Consider the following 16,900-nt stretch of genomic DNA (forward strand, 5'->3'; position numbering starts at 1 on the left):
AGACCTTAAAGTATGAGGAAAGCTAAGATTAGAATTCAAAGTCCCTAATTCTACTGGGCATGTACAATAATTCTGTTATATAGTGCACTGGATCTATCTCAAGCATAAAAATACACAGAGCTCCTTCTCTGTTTCTGTATGTAAAATATATTCATATATAAGTGCGTATATTTAACAGACTATAACACTTATCAAATAATATTTCATTGGTTGATTTCCAAAAATTCATTCTTTCTTATGCATCTTTTTTATGCATAAATTTTAGACTATTCAGATGTATATACAAATTTTTTATACTTTCTGTTACAGCATCATTCAGATGCAGCACCATCAAGAATAAGAAAAACAGTCATTAACACTCTCTCTCTCTGGAAAGAGTTCTAGTTAGAAGAAATAATTAAATGTCTTTATGTTTGAGCCATTGCTACATGGACATTCTGTTACATGCTGGTGGAAGCACCATTAAGATGTTCAATCTATAGTTAAAGCATCTGACCTAGATGGCTTTTTTTTTTTTCTTTAAGGGCCGAAACTGCAGCACGTGGAAGTTCCCAGGCTAGAGGTTGAACTGGAGCTGCAGCTGCTGGCCACAGCCATGGCCACAGTGACACCGGATCTGAGCTGTGTCTGCGACGTATACAGCAGCTCACAGAAACGCCAGATCCCTAACCCACTCAGCAGGACCAGGGATCCAACCCAAAACCTCATGGATGCTAGTTGGGTTTGTTACCGCTGAGCCACAGCAGGAACTCCTAGATGGTTTATTTAGGTGTTCTTCCAGATTTTCAAAGACCAAATCATTTAAATCTTATGTACAATTTCAAGAAATAGAAAAAGTTGACAAGTCCTCATTTTGGCTCAGTGGGTTAAGAACCCAACATAGTATCCATGAGGATGTGGGTTAAGAATCCAGCACTGTCGAAAGCTGCAGCATTGATTGCAGATGCATCTCGGATCTGCCGTTGCTGTGGCTGTGGTATAGTCTCGCAGGTGCTGTTCTGACCCCTAGCCCAGGAACTTCCATATGCCACAGATGCAGCCATAGAAATTTTTAAAAGGAAAAGAAAAGAAAAATTGGAAATATTCCCTGACTCTTTCTGTAAGACCATGATAGCCTTGATAGATACTGAAACAAGTCAGGGAAATATTATAAATCAACTATACTCCAATAAAATTAAATTACAAAAAACAAAAAAAAACTGCAGCTCCAATTAGACCCCTAGCCTGGGAACCTCCATATACCGCAGGTTCAGCCCTCAAAAGACAAAAGGCCAAAAAAAAAGTATATAACTATAAAGTATTAGAAATAATAGTTTAGCACAGTGGTTTGATAGAGGTAGAAGATCAAATGCATTTTCATACTTTAGCCACAAAAGGCAAGACAACAATTTAAAATGCCATTTACAGTAACATTAAAAATAAAGTATGGTAGGAATTCCCGTCCTGGCTCAGTGGTTAACGAATCCGACTAGGAACCATGAGGTTGCGTGTTCGATCCCTGGCCTTGCTCCGTGGGTTAAGGATCCGGCGTTGCCATGAGCTGTGGTGTAGGTTGCAGATGTGGCTCAGATCCTGCGTTGCTGTGGCTCTGGCGTAGGCTGGTGGCTACAGCTCTGATTAGACCCCTAGCCTGGGAACCTCCATATGCCACGGGAAGTGGCCCTAGAAAAGGCAAAAAGACCAAAAAAAAAAAAAAAAAGTATGGTACAGCACAGGGAACTCTACCCAATATCCTGTGATAATTTACTTGGGAAAATAATCTGAAAAAGAATGCATGAGTGTATATGTACCACTGAAGCACTTTTTTGTACAGCAGAAATTACCATAGCATTGTAAATCAACTATACTTCATGAAACTTAAAAAATGAAAAAATAGTTCTTGTGGCTCAGCGGTAATGAACCTAACTACTATCCATGAGGGCTCAGGTTCGATCCCTAGCCTTGCTCAGTGGGTTAAGGATCTGGTGTTGCTTCGAACTGTGGTGTCGGTCGCAGACATGGCTAAGATCCAGCATTGCTGTGGCTGTGGACCGGCAGCTGCAGCTCGATTTGACCCCTGGCCTGGGAACTTCCATATGCCATGGGTGTGACCCTAAAAAGACAAAAAAAGAAAGAAAAGAGAAAATAAAGTACGTAGATATAAATCTAACAACATATGTATAAGATATGAGGAGAAATTTTAAATTTTATGAAAACATTAAAGAAGATATAAGTGGAGAAATATACCATGTTCATGTATAGGAGGACTCGATATGAAAAAGATTTTCATTTTTCCAAATTGATCTTGTTCCGGTTCAAATTTGTCCCAAATTCAATGCAATCCAATCAAAATCCCAACAGTATTTTTTTTAGGAATTTGAAAAGCTGATTCTAAAAGTTACAGTGATTAATACATAATATGGTATTATTGGTGGATAAATCGACGAAACAGAATACAGAGCCTAATAATAGATTCCTCCTTATAAGGATTAATTTGATATGTAATTAAAGATGACATTTCAGATCACTGGTTGATGAGTTATTCAGTAAAGACAATTGGAATAAGGGGCTATTCAAATGGAAAAATAGGAAGTACTCTTCTATTCACATCAAAATAAATTCTGGGTTCAATAAAGTCCTAATATAAACAGCACTGCAAAGCAGCAAATAGAAGGATTTGGAGCGGAGAGACAATAACTCAATAATTGGTGCACTACAATTCCACCTGAAACCTATTGGCATCAGTTCATTCCCTCTCTCATCTGGATCATGACATGTGCAATTTCATTAGCAATTTTACTATGTCTTGTCCTCTTTAGAGCATTCTCTATACCAATAGAGTATATGCGCTAAAATGAAAATTTTATTGCTACTCCTCAGCTTAAAATCCATTATGACTTCTCATCATTATAAAATCTCATCCTCAGCATAAACCATCAGCATGGCCTGACGCCTGCTTATAGCTCTAGCCTCGTTTCTTAGTCCTCTGTCTTTACTCTCACTTCCCTGCAGGGTTGGTCCCAGCTCTTCTGACCTTCTTTAGATCTTTAAGTGCAGGACTCTGTCTGGCCTCTGGATCTTTTCATAATGGTTTCTCGAACTAGAATCCTTTTTCTTACCATACCTCACTTGGTTAAATTGTCCTCATTTGGTCCCATCCTAGGGGTCATTCCTCTGGAAAACTTCCTCTGACACCCCAAATTTGGATTAAGCACCCCTTCTAAAATCTCCCTTATTAACCTGTAAATTTACCCATTATTGCATTTATCAAACTGTGTGGTAAATGCTTATTTGCTTCCTCTACCACTTTCTTCTAATTCATGAAAGCAGGGATTATTTATCTGATTGATCCCTGTTTTTTTGGGGGGGGGTGTTGATCAGTGTTATATCACCAGTGCTTAGCATATTGGTGTGAAGGCATTCAAATACTTATGAAATGAATGATCTCAAATATAATTTCCTCATTCTTTTTCTTCTCCCCTTACCTGTTCATAATATGACTTTAAAGTATGTTTTGTTTGTTTGCTTGTTTGTTTGTTCGCTTTATAGGGCTGCACCTGGGGGATATGGAAGTTCCCAGGCTGGGGGTCAAATTGGAGCTATAGTTGCCGGCCTACACCACAGCCACAGCAGTGCCAGATCTGAGCCATATCTTCGACCTACACCACAGCTTGCAGCAACACTGGGTCCTTAACCTACCGAACAGAGCCAGGGATCAAACCCGCATCCTCATGGATACTAGTCGGGTTCCTTTCCACTGAGCCACAATGGGAACTCCTGAGATATGTACGTTTTATTTGTATATTTATCAAAAAAATATTCTTTCAGGAGTTCCCGTCGTGGCGCAGTGGTTGACGAATCCGACTAGGAACCATGATGTTGCGGGTTCGGTCCCTGCGCTTGCTCAGTGGGTTAACGATCCGGCGTTGCCGTGAGCTGTGGTGTAGGTTGCAGACGCGGCTCGGATGCTGCGTTGATATGGCTCTGGCGTAGGCTGGTGGCTACAGCTCCGATTCAACCCCTAGCCTGGGAACCTCCATATGCCGCGGGAGCGGCCCAAGAAATAGCAAAAAAAAAAGACAAAAAAAAAGACAAAAAAAAAAAAAATTCTTTCGGAGTTCCCGTCATGGCGCAGTGTTTAACAAATCCGAGTAGGAACCATGAGATTTCAAGTTCGATCCCTGGCCTTGCTCGTAGGCTGCAGACACGGCTCGGACCCCGCGTTGCTGTAGCTCTGGCGTAGGCCGGCGGCTACAGCTCTGATTCGACCCCTAGCCTGGGAACCTCCATATGCCGTGGGAGCGGCCCTAGAAGAGGCAAAAAGACCAAAAAAACCCCACAAAAAAACAAAAACATTATTTCTTTTCTTTTTTTAGGGCTGCACCCAGAGTATATGGAAGTTCCCAGGCTAGGGGTCAAATCAGATCTACAGCTGCTGGCCTACACCACAGCCACAGCAACACAGGATCCGAGCCACGTCTATGACCTACACCACAGCTCACAGCAATGGCAGATCCTCAACCCAAGGAGTGAGGCCAGGAATAGAACTTGAGTCCTCATGGTTACTGGTCAGATTCATTTCTGCTGAGCTACAAGGAGAACGCCAAAAAATATTATTTCTATAAATGTTTTCATGATAGCTAAATCCACAAGCACACAAATCAGCAACATATTTATGCAAAAGGCCAGGTAGTAAATATGTTAGGCTCTGTGGACCACTTGTGCTTCTTCTACTTCTCCTCCTTCCTCTTCTTTTACCTTTAAAATTCTTTAAACATGTAAAAAGTATTTTAGCTTTTGAACTATATGAAATAGGCCATGGGCCAGATTTCACCCACAAGTTATATTTTGTCAAACCCTGCATTAAAACATACAATTTGAGTTCTGTAGATTTTGTTAAAATTAACTCAGCCAATTAAGGCATCCATTTCTTATTGTAACCTGATGATTTATTTATTTTTTAATGATTTTTATTTTTTCCATTATAGCTGGTTTACAGTGTTCTGTCAATTTTCTACTGTACAGAAAAGTGACACATTCATATACACATTCGTTTTCTCATGTTATCCTCCATCACGCCCCATCATAAGTGACTAGATAGGCCCAGGGCTATACAGCAGGGTCTCATTGCTTATCCACTCCAAAGGCAATAGTTTGCACCTGTTAACCCCAGATGCCCAGTCCATCCCACTCCTTTCCCCTCCCCCTTGGCAACCACAAGTCTGTTCTCCAAGTTCATGAGTTTCTTTTTGTTGTTGTTGTTGTTGTTGTTGTTGTTGTTGTTGTTGTTGTTGCTATTTCTTGAGCCGCTCTCTCGGCATATGGAGGTTCCCAGGCTAGGGGTTGAATCGGAGCTGTAGCCACCGGCCTACGCCAGAGCCACAGCAACGCGGGATCCGAGCCGCGTCTGCAACCTACACCACAGCTCACGGCAACGCCGGATCCTTAACCCACTGAGCAAGGGCAGGGACCGAACCCGCAACCTCATGGTTCCTAGTCGGATTCGTTAACCACTGCGCCACGACGGGAACTCCATGAGTTTCTTTTTTGTGGAAAGTAACCTGATGATATAAATTGGCTATTACTATTGTCACTTTAGCAATTGGAAATTGAAGCAAAGAGAGATTAGATGACTTACCTAAGATCATATTCTGTGTGTAGCAGACCTCAGACATGTTATTCTCTAGTATCATATATGTCTCTTTTTTTTGGCTGGGCCCACAGCATGCAGAGTTTCCTGGGCCAGGGATCCAATGTGTGCCACAGCAGCAACCCAAGCCACAGCAGTTACAACATCGGATCCTTAACCCATTGAGCCACCAGGGAATTCCTCATATGTCTTAAATTGGTCTTAAAATAGTCTACCTTTGTAAATAAACTGAGAAAAGTGGAGTAAAAGGAACTGAAAGTTTTATTTAATGTAATGGTCAGAAACATTATTAACGTTTTCCAGATCCTAACCTTGAAGGAATACCCCAGAAAAAGTTCCATTGGATAAGAAGATTGTGTGGAATATTAAATGATTAAAGCATGTTGGGGAGTTCCCATCGTGGCACAGTGGTTAACGAGTCCGACTAGGAACCATGAGGTTTCGGGTTCGGTCCCTGCCCTTGCTCAGTGGGTTAACGATCCAGTGTTGCCGTGAGCTGTGGTATAGGTCACAGACACGGCTTGGATCTGGCGTTGCTGTGGCTCTGGTGTAGGCCGATGGCTACAGCTCCAATTAGACCCTTAGCGTGGGAACCTCCACATGCCACGGGAGTGGCCCTAGAAAAGGCAAAAAGGCAAAAAAAAAAAAAAAAAAAAAAGCATGTTGGAATAAATATGCAATGATGCTTCCCCAAGGAGTGAGAAAAGGTCAGCAATCTCATCCAGGCTATTGTCTTATGAGACTTGACCTCATCTGGAAAGCAAACTATTTATTCCAATCATTAAAAGGTGATGGAAGTTCATGATAGCTGAATTCTAGGGTTTCTTGACTGATTGTGTTTTTTTAAGTATTAGACATTGATAAGATCTTTGGTAAATCAGAATTTTAAAATAGAAAATGAATTAGAACCATGAACTTCAATTAGCTCATTTACCTAGCAGAATTAGAAGCTAGGGCTTTAGTTTCAGCACTCTTGTAATTATAAATTAGTACTTTAACACTGACCATATTTCTTTATCTTGATTTCTGTTAGGTAGTTCATTTGTTGAACAGGTAAGCTAGAAAGAAAAGAAAGGAAGAAAAGATACGGTCCTTCATGAGTAGCTTTTATCCTAGTTGGAGATAATCACCACTTACATACAAGAAAGAGTTTGTACTTATCCTCTCATTTTGTCCCCTGCTTAAGGCTCTTGCCCTTTAAACTCAAGCAGGACCAACTCCAAAATCTTAAATTGCACTATCCTTAAAAGGTCTTTGTCTTCCAGATAAGTCAAATAATGTTGGAGCATTCCCATTAATGAGTCACACTGACCAAACATAGTTTCTGTGTTTTTCTTGCTGGTAACCTTTTAATTTTCCCTTTTTTTTCTTTCCTGTGCCAATTGAATGACTACGTGAACATAAAACTCAAAAATTAACCGGCTCTTGTGTAGCATATTTTTATGATTTAAGACACTTCTGGGAGTTCCCATTGTGGCGCAGTGGAAACGAATCCATCTGGGAACCATGAGGTTGCAGATTCGATCCCTGGCCTCGCTCACTGGGTTAAGGATCCGATGTTGCCATGAGCTGTGGTGTAGGTCATAGATGTGGCTCGTATCCTGCATTGCTGTGGCTGTGGCGTAGGCTGGCAGCTACAGCTCCAATTCAACCCCTAGCCTGGGAACCTCCATATGCCGCAGGTGTGGCCCTAAAAAGCAAAAAAAAAAAGACACTTCTGTTATCTAGGCACTGATAGCACATTATATATTCAAAAATCAATTATTTATTTTGGTAGAAAAACAATCCAAATTTTTCTTTTGGTACACCATCTGTGGTGGTTTGAAAACATAACTCGTAAGTTCTTTGATATTCCTCCTTTCAAAAGGTTGGGCCTCTCCCCTTGAACATGGATAGTACTTGGGCACTTGTTTCTAATGAATAGAATGTGGCAGAAATGACAGTGTGGCACTTTTGAGACTAGGTCATAAAATGGCATTATGGCTTCATCCTTTCTGTCTCTCTTGGATCATTGGTTCAGGGAGAAACCAACTACCATGTCATAAGGATATTCGAGAGGCTCTAAGGAGAGATCCCTATGGCCTCGGCCAACAACTATGTGAGTTAAGCCGATTCGAAAACAGTTCCTTCAGTCCTAGTCAGGCCTTCAGATGACTGTAGCCCCTGCCAACATCTTGACTGCTACCTCATGAGGGACTTGGAGCCAGAATCAGATAGCTAAACAACGTCTGAACTCCTGACCCACAGAAACTGTGAGATAATATGTGTTTTCAGCCACTAAATTCTGGAGGTAATTTGTTATAACTGACATACCAGCATGTAATATTTTGTAGTAAAAGATTTGAAAACCTTTTTATGCCATAGATAAGCCGACCACCAATGTTTTTAGTTCTCCTAAATTCTTACTTTTTTGTTAATATTTCTTTGGACTATCTTAGACTGAGAGATAGGCATTAACATCATTGTTAGCATTTTTCTATTTCTCCAAACTTGCCATATAGTTACTGCTTTACAAGAGTTGTTGCTCTATTATTTATTGTATAGTTATTCATTACTATTATATCTTCATAGTGAATTGTAGCTTTTAGCACCATGAAATGCCCGTCTTTGTCTCACTTAATGCTTTTTTGCTTGAATGTTACCTTGTCTGATATTGAGTATAATCCTTGCTTTTTAGAATTTGCATTTACCAGTACCTTTCTGTTTTTCTTTTAGGCTCTTTTATAGAGAGCCCAGAATTAGGTTCTATTTTGTGAGTCAATCGGAAAATCTTTTCTTTTAAGTGACTTAAGTCTCTTTCTTTCTCACCTATACACATACACACAACTGCTATTTCTGATGTCAATTATTCCATCTTTATAAATGCAAAATAATCCATGGTCTTCCAGAAAACAGTGTTGTTTCCTTGCTCTTTTTTTATTTGTGTGTATTTCCCTTGATATTTAGGAAAATTTTTATTTTTTGCTCTAATGATTCCCTTTATACCAGTAGTCATATAATACCTTGGTCCTCTTTTTCTTTATGAATTGACTATTAGTTTCCTGCCTGGAGCAGTAATGAACGAACTTGAAACCACCTTCTTCTCTCATCTCTGTGCCGTGCACCATCCAATTTTGGTTAATAGCATTATTTTTCTTTCTTTCTTTTTTCTTTTTCTTTTTTCTTTTTTTTTCGTCTTTTTGCCTTTTCTAGGGCCAGTCCTGTGGCATATGAAGGTTCCCAGGCTAGGGGTCTAATTGGAGATCGGAGCTGTAGCCGCCAACCAACACCAGAGCCACAGCAACATGGGATCCGAGCCACATCTGCGACCTACACCACAGCTCACGGCTACGCCGGATCCTTAACCCAGTGAGCAGGGCTAGGGATCGACCCCACAACCTCATGGTTCCTAGTCGGATTCGTTAACCACTGAGCCACGACGGGAATCCTAGCATTCTTTTTCTTTTTCTTTTTTTTGTCTGTCTTTTGAGGGGCACACCTGCAGCATATGGAGGTTCCCAGGCTAGGGGTCTAATCAGAGCTGTAGCCGCTGGCCTACACCACAGCCACAGCAACGCCAGATCTGAGCCTCATCCATGACCTACACCACAGCTCACGGCAACTCTAGATCCTTAACCTACTGAGCAAGGCCAGGGATCGAAACCGCAACCTCATGTTTCCTAGTCAGATTCGTTTCCACTGCACCACGATGGGAACTCCAGCATTATTTTCCTTAATATTATTCTTGTCATCAAACCAATTAAGTTTTGGTTTATAATATTCAGTTGTTTATTTTTGTTTATTTCTTTTTATGTCTGCACCTGAAGCATATGGAAATCATAGTCTTAACCCACTGGGCTGCAGCAGGAACTGCCAGCTGTTCACTTTATTTATTTAATTAATTTATTTATTTTTGCTTTTTAGGGCCACACCTGTGGCATATGGAATTTCCCAGGCTAGGGGTCAAATCGGAGCAGCAGTTGCTGGCCTACACCACAGCCACAGCAAGCAGGATCCGAGCCATGTCTGTGACCTATACCACAGCTCACAGCAATGCCTGATCCTTAACCCACTGAGCAGGGCCAAGGATTGAACCCTGAACCTACATCCTCATGGATCCTTGTTGGGTATTTAACCCGCTGAGCCACAATGGGAACTCCCCAACTGTTGACTTTAAATGACATTCTTTAACTCCCACTTTTAACCTGTTAGACAATCAGTGAGATTATTCTACTTTTTTCTTTCTCTCCCTCACGGTTTTTTTTTTTGTTTTTTTGTTTTTTTGTTTTTTGTCTTTTGTCGTTTTTGTCGTTTGTTGTTTTGTTGTTGTTGTTGTTGCTATTTCTTGGGCCGCTCCTGCGGCATATGGAGGTTCCCAGGCCAGGGGTTGAATCGGAGCTGTAGTCTTCCAGCCTACGCCAGAGCCACAGCAATGTGGGATCCGAGCCGCGTCTGCAACCTACACCACAGCTCACGGCAACGCCGGATCGTTAACCCACTGAGCAAGCGCAGGGACCGAACCCGCAACCTCATGGTTCCTAGTCGGATTCGTTAACCACTGCGCCACGATGGGAACTCCTTATTTACTATTCTTATTCCCACTTTTGTTTTAGTCATATATAAGTAAATATATTCTGTGCACACCACTAGTATCTTTGCTGAAGTTTTCTAAGTCCTTTCTTAGTTGCTTGTAGTTTGTCCTCAGAAAAGACTCATGAGCATAATTATCCCAGATGTTGATCACACTGAAAACTTTTTTCTTTTTTGTTTTCTTTTTTTTTTTTCTTTGTCTTTTTGCCTTTTCTAGGGCCACTCCCGTGGCATATGGAGGTTCCCAGGCTAGGGGTCTAATCAGAGCTGTAGCCACCAGCCTACGCCAGAGCCACAGCAATGCCAGATCCAAGCCGTGTCTGCGACCCACAACACAGCTCACGGCAACGCCAGATCCTTCACCCACTGAGCAAGGCCAGGGATCATACCCGCAACATCATGGTTCCTAGTGGGATTCGTTAAACACTGCGCCACGACGGGAACTCCCTGAAAACTTTTTTCTATAGCCTTGCTATTTATGGGACAGTTTGTCTGCATTTAAAATCCTTGGTCCAGGAGTTCCCGTTGTGGCTCAGCAGGTAACAAACCTGACTAGCATCCATGAAGACTTAGGTTCCATCCCTGGCCTCACTCAGTGGGTTAAGGATCCAGCATTGCCGTGAGTTGTGGTGTAGGTTGCAGACGATCCCACATTGCTGTGGCTCTGGCAGGGGCAAGCAACTACAGCTCTGATTTGACCCCTAGCCTGGGAGCCTCCATATGCCATGGGTGCAGCCCTAAAAAGACAGAAAGATGAAAAAATCCTTGGTCCACCTTTTTTGCCTTGATTATATTGTAGATGTTGTGTTACTATTCTATGGCTTTGAATATTGCTGAGAACTCCGATGCCAAATTGGTTTTCTGTCCGTAGAAAATGACTTGGTCTTCCTGCTGAGAAGCACAGGTCATTTTTTTTCCCCTTGTATTAAAGTATTTTAATTTCTTGGGATAAATCTAAGAGTTGACCGATTTAGGTCTATTTAACTTGGTGAATGGTGTGCCTTTTCAATGGGTAGATTCAGGTCTTCTCCCCTCCACACTCCTCCCCCAATAAAAGTGTTATTAAATCATAGTTATAAATATTAATTCTATTCCATTATGTTGATTTTCTTCAACAAGGCATTCAGAAATATGTATGTTGGATGTTTGTCTGATTTCTAGATTTTCTCTTTGATCCTTTTAAGCTCTTTGTTCTGCTTTTTTTTTTTTTTTAAATCTTTTTGCCATTTCTTGGACCGCTCCGGCAGCATATGGAGGTTCCCAGGCTAGGAGCCGAATCGGAGCCGTAGCCGCCAGCCTACACAAGAGCCACAGCAACTCCGGATCCGAACCACGTCTGCAACCTACACCACAGCTCACAGCAACACCAGATCCTTAACCCACTGAGCAAAGCCAGGGATTGAACCCGCAACCTCATGGTTCCTAGTCAGATTCATTAACCACTGAGCCACGACGGGAACTCCTGTTCCGCTTTTCTTATTTCCATCCTCTGTGTCCTATATATTTGGTCCTAGCGGCTCTTTTTTGTTGTTTTAGGTTGCATTCCCTGGCACGCAGACTTTGAGACAGATACCTGTATGCATGAAGTTTACTGAAGAGTATCCTTGGAATCAACACCTGTGGCCTGTGACCACATTTAGGAAGAAAGATTGGACAGAAGGAGGTGCTGAGCTACAGGTTAGTGATATGCTGGTGGATGTTTAACAACCAGTTCTGGGGGTGGGGGGTGCAGAGCCCTGATTTGTAGCCTTTTCCAGCATGTAAATATTTCATCATGACCAATTTTAAGCTACCAACATACCATCCCCTGAACATGGCTCTGGGAGGAAATGCATAGTAACACCCACACAGATAACAATAGATGTAAATCCTCAGGGGCATAGAAGAAATAGTAAATGGAGTAAAAAACATTTAGGAAATAATGAGTATTGAGCATTTATTACTTGGTTTTAAATATAATTTATTTAAAGTTTATATAATTTAAGTTGTAGTAATGGCTATGGTTAACAACCTGGATGCAAAATTCCTAAAAATGTTAATTGGCTCTCACAAGCCAGGAGGAACCAACTCCAGCATACCATTCACCATGTTCAGTCGTCATAAAAGTCTCAGCCCACACCACAAAACTTTGAAGTTGGGACGGCCCTTCAGCACTGTTCCTCCCTGAGGCAAGGGCCTCTTTCTCTTCTCATTGGATGCAAGGCCACTGTGGGGGGGGGGGGGTTAGACCTGGGGTGAGGGAGTTTTCTTTGGCCAAGGGAAAGCCCCAGAGAGAGGCTCAGCCACCAACATTCCAGCAGCTTGGGATAAGGGTGCTTCAGTCCTGAAGAGGTTATCTGGGGAGCACACCACAGGATCCACTACATTTATGTATCTCGTTAGTCTTGATTTATGCTTTGAACAGCATTTTTTTCCTGGTGTACTTTCATCTGTCAAAACTTGTGAATCTTGGAGTTCCCACTGTGGCGAAGTGGAAACAAATCCGCCTAGGAACCATGAGGTTGTGGGTTCGATCCCTGGCCTCTCTCAGTGGATTGAGGATGCGGCATTGCCATGAGCTGTGGTGTAGGTCGCAGATGCAGCTCAGATCCTGTGTTGCTGTGGCTGTGGCGTAGGCTGGCATCTACAACTCTGACTAGATCCCTAGCCTGGGAACCTCCATATGCCACAAGTGCAGCCCTAAAAAGACCAAAAAAAAAAACCCCCACAAAACTTGTAAATCTTGCTTTTGTTTTTTGTTTTTATAGTAATTTTGTATGGCTACTAATTTTTTTGGGGGGGTCATTATTCTTCATATTTGAGTATGCTGGATTTTTCTGGGTCTGTTTCTACAGATGTTATCTTTTAGAGAGAAAGGAGTTTTGTGGGCCTTTCCTGTTTTTTTCAGTGCAAGTGCTCCCTCTTCTGTTGCTACAGTGAAGAGCAGTTTTCTTAATTATAATGTGCTTTTTTGGTAGTCAGGCCAGATCTTAGCTGTTCCCACTAATTTGGGTGATTTCTTCCTGGAAGTGAATCCACGTTGATGTTATTGGGTTTTAGGGCTGCACCCACAGCCTATGGAGGTTCCCAGGCGAGGGATTGAATTGGAGCTGTGGCTGCCAATGGCAACACAGGATCAGAGCCGAGTCTGCGACCTACACCACAGCTCATGGCAATGCCAGATCCTTAATCCACTGAGCAAGGCCAGGGCTCGAACCGCGTCTTCAGGGATACTAGTCAGTTTCGTGAACCACTGAGCCACAGTGGGAACTCCTGATATTGTGCTTTAAATATCCTTTTTGTTTTTCACCTAACACGTATTTAAAATATATCTGTGCACTAATTTACACCTAGTTTGTTGCTTTTAGTTGATACATTTCTTCCAATCTGCATCCTCCCTATTTTATGTACCTGTTCCCTTGGTTGATATACCTAAGTTGTTTCTACCTCCTGCTATCAGGGAATGAGCACTTGTATATGTTCCCATGGTAATCTACATGACATTTTTTCTTAGGCATACACCCAAAGGATGGGAATTTGGGATTACAGGGCACACAGACACGTAACCTCAGTAAGTATTTCCAAATTGCTTCCCAGGACAGCTAAAACAGTTTATGTTTCCACCTCCTGTGTACAAGAGGTCAGCTTCCCCACACATTATGCCAAGACTTGGTATTAACTACCTCTTGAATTTGCCATGCTGGTAAACAATACATCAGGTTTTGACCTTAAGCTTCATTTTTTTTAAAAAAAATTTTAAGGTAAAATTGACAAATAAAATTGTAAGATATTTTAAGTATACCTCTTAGTGATTAAAGCTTTGTAATTTTGTATCTTGTTTAAGAAATCTTGGAGTTCCTGTCGTGGCTCAGTGGTTAACGAATCCGACTAGGAACCATGAGGTTGTGGGGTTGAACCCTGGCCTTGCTCAGTGGGTTAAGGATCCGGCATTGCCGTGAGCTGTGGTGTAGGTCTCAGACTCGGCTCAGATCCCATGTTGCTGTGGCTCTGGTGTAGGCCAGTGGCTACAGCTCCGATTAGAACCCCTAGCGAGAGAACCCCCATATGCCGCAGGAGCGGCCCTAGAAAAAGGCAAAAAGACAAAAAAAAAAAAAAAAGAAATCTTTCCCCATCCTAAGTCACAGAGATATTCTCCTGCTTCTTCTTCCACTGGCCTCATAGTTTTACTTTTCCATTTATACCTTTAAGCCATCTGAAGTTTACCTTTGTATTTAGTTTACCTTAATTTTTCTTTATATTGTGAACCAGTTTGGAGTTCTCGTCGTGGCGCAGTGGTTAACGAATCCGACTAGGAACCATGAGTTTCAGGTTCGATCCCTGCCCTTGCTCAGTGGGTTAACGATCCAGCGTTGCCGTGAGCTGTGGTGTAGGTTGCAGACGCGGCTCAGATCCCGCGTTGCTGTGGCTCTGGCGTAGGCCGGTGGCTACAGCTCCGATTCGACCCCTAGCCTGGGAACCTCCATATGCCGCGGGAGCGGCCCAAGAAATAGCAACAACAAAAAGACAAAAAAAAAAAAAAAAAAAAAAAAAAAGAGAGAAATAATACTTCTATTTTTCTGCAGAAATTTTTTTTTTTTTTTTTTTTGTCTTTTTGCCATTTCTTGGGCCGCTCCCATGGCATATGGAGGTTCCCAGGCTGGGGGTCCAATCGAGCTGTAGCCGCCGGCCTACGCCACAGTCACAGCAACGCAGGATCCGAGCCACGTCTGTGACCTACACCACAGCTCATGGCAATGCCAGATCCTTAACCCACTCAGCAAGGCCAGGGATCGAACCCGCAACCTCATGGTTCCTAGTCGGATTTGTTAACCACTGAGCCACAACGGGAACTCCTATTTTTCTGCAGAAATTTTAAAATAAATATTTAGGAGTTCCTGCATGTCGTGGTGCAGCCGAAACGAATCTGAGTAGGAGCCATGAGGTTGCAGGTTTGATCCCTGACCTCGCTCAGTGGTTTAAGGATCTGGCGTTGCTGTGAACTGTGGTGTAGGTCGCAGACACAGCTTGGATCCTGTGTTGCTGTGGCTGTGGTGTAGGCTGGCAGCTGTAGCTCCAATTAGACCCCTAGCCTAGAAATCTCCATATGCCTCAGGTGTGGCCCTAAAAAAAATAAAATTAAAAAATTAAATTAAATGAATGTTTAACTGTATTACATGCTTTTGAGTTCTGACTGTGGTGCAACAGGATTGACAGCACCTCTGCAGCACTTGGATGCAGGTTCGATCCCCAGCCCAGCACAGTGGGTTAAGAATCAGGTGTTGCCACAGCTGTGGCTGGGATCTCATCCCTGGCCTGGGATCCATGTTTTTTGCCTTGATTATATTGTAGATGTTGCTTTACTATTTTATGGCTTTGAATTTTGCTGAGAACTCTGATGCCAAATTGGTTTTCTAGCCTTAGAAAATGACTTGGTCTTCTTGCCAAGAAGCACAGATCATTTTTTCCCTTTGTATTAAAGTATTTTAATTTCTTGGGATAAATCTAAGAGTTGCCCTAAAAAGACACATACACACACACAATTTAGTTGATAAAAGTATTATTTGTTCCTTGAAGACTTGATAAAACTCACAGTAAACCTATATAAGCCTAAGGCTTTTTTCTAAGGGTAAGATCTTTAATTACTTTTCAGTTTATTTACAGATATTTTGTCTGTTCAGATTTTTATTTCTTTGGCCAACTTTGGCATTTTATAATTTTTCAAAAATCATCTACTTCACTTAAGTTATTTAGTGTATTCATCTATAATTGATCATAATATTATTATTTATTAATCAATGAATTTATTACATTTATAGTTGTACAATCATCATCACAATCCAGTTTTGTAAGATTTCCATCCCACACCCCCAGCTCATCCCCCTACCCCCCGAACTGTCTCCTTTGGAAACTATAAGTTTTTCAAAGTCTGTGAGTCAGTATCTGTTCTGCAAAGAAGCTCATTGTGTCGACCATAATATTATTTTATATCTCTGTTGTATTTGTAGTTAGTTCCCTTATTTCATCAATCTGATTATTTATATCTTGTGTTGATTAACTCATTAGAGAGTTATCCATCTTACTCATCTTTATAAAGAAGACGACAAAAATAAGTTCTAATATAACTGAAATTACAGTAAACTTAATCAGTTAAATCCGTCAATGAGAAGGCAAATCCTTACATTGGAGCTCAAACTGGATTTAAAAATTGAGGTCTAAAAATATATTATTTATAAAAGACACACACTAAAATGAAAGAATATGGACAAGTTGAAAGTAAAGAGATATAGACCTAAGTTGGCCTTGATAAATTGATCATTAAAATATTGATGATTTCAATCTGAAAAAAAAAGAAAGTAAAGAGATATAAGTAGATGTTTCAGGCTAGTATGAACAGAAACACCAAACAAACAAACCCAGAAACAAAACAGACAGCTATTTTATAGAAGATACTTTCAAGGTACAAATTCAAGGTGAGAAGTATCTGATAAAACGTAAGGAGTAGACTTTGTGCAGACAATCAAGAGCTCAGCCATATGGAGATATCAAGTAGATAGTTGGATGTACAGGACTGGACTTTAGGAGCAAAGTTCAGAAGCAAAGTAAAAGCTGAGATATAAATCTGGAGTCATCAGCATATATGGTACTTAAAGCCGTCGGACTGAGTGAGGCTGTCAAGGAAGTGTAGACAGGAAAAGAGGTCCGAGGAGTAAACTCTGAACCACT

At 41.5% G+C, this 16,900-nt stretch overlaps 1 protein-coding gene across 19 annotated transcripts in view; it reads left to right on the forward strand.

Annotated features, from left to right (window-relative positions):
• The window catches only part of LARP4 (La ribonucleoprotein 4), a 176,112-nt gene that overhangs the window by 20,950 nt on the left and 138,262 nt on the right, over positions 1-16,900 (forward strand). For all 19 annotated transcript variants that reach the window (XM_084955634.1, XM_084955656.1, XM_084955657.1 and 16 more), the window contains one exon: positions 11,735-11,875. Coding sequence is in view for 5 of the 19 variants with exons in the window: in XM_084955628.1 (XP_084811754.1) it covers positions 11,780-11,875 (96 nt within the window). In the remaining 14 variants the exon portion in view is untranslated. The remainder of the gene's footprint in view (positions 1-11,734; positions 11,876-16,900) is intronic.

Source organism: Sus scrofa, chromosome 5 (genome assembly GCF_054392235.1).
Source record: "Sus scrofa isolate SSC_HxYL_T2T_F1_AM1 chromosome 5, Sscrofa_HxYL_maternal_Yorkshire_Landrace_v2.0, whole genome shotgun sequence".
Taxonomy (NCBI): Eukaryota; Metazoa; Chordata; class Mammalia; order Artiodactyla; family Suidae; genus Sus; species Sus scrofa.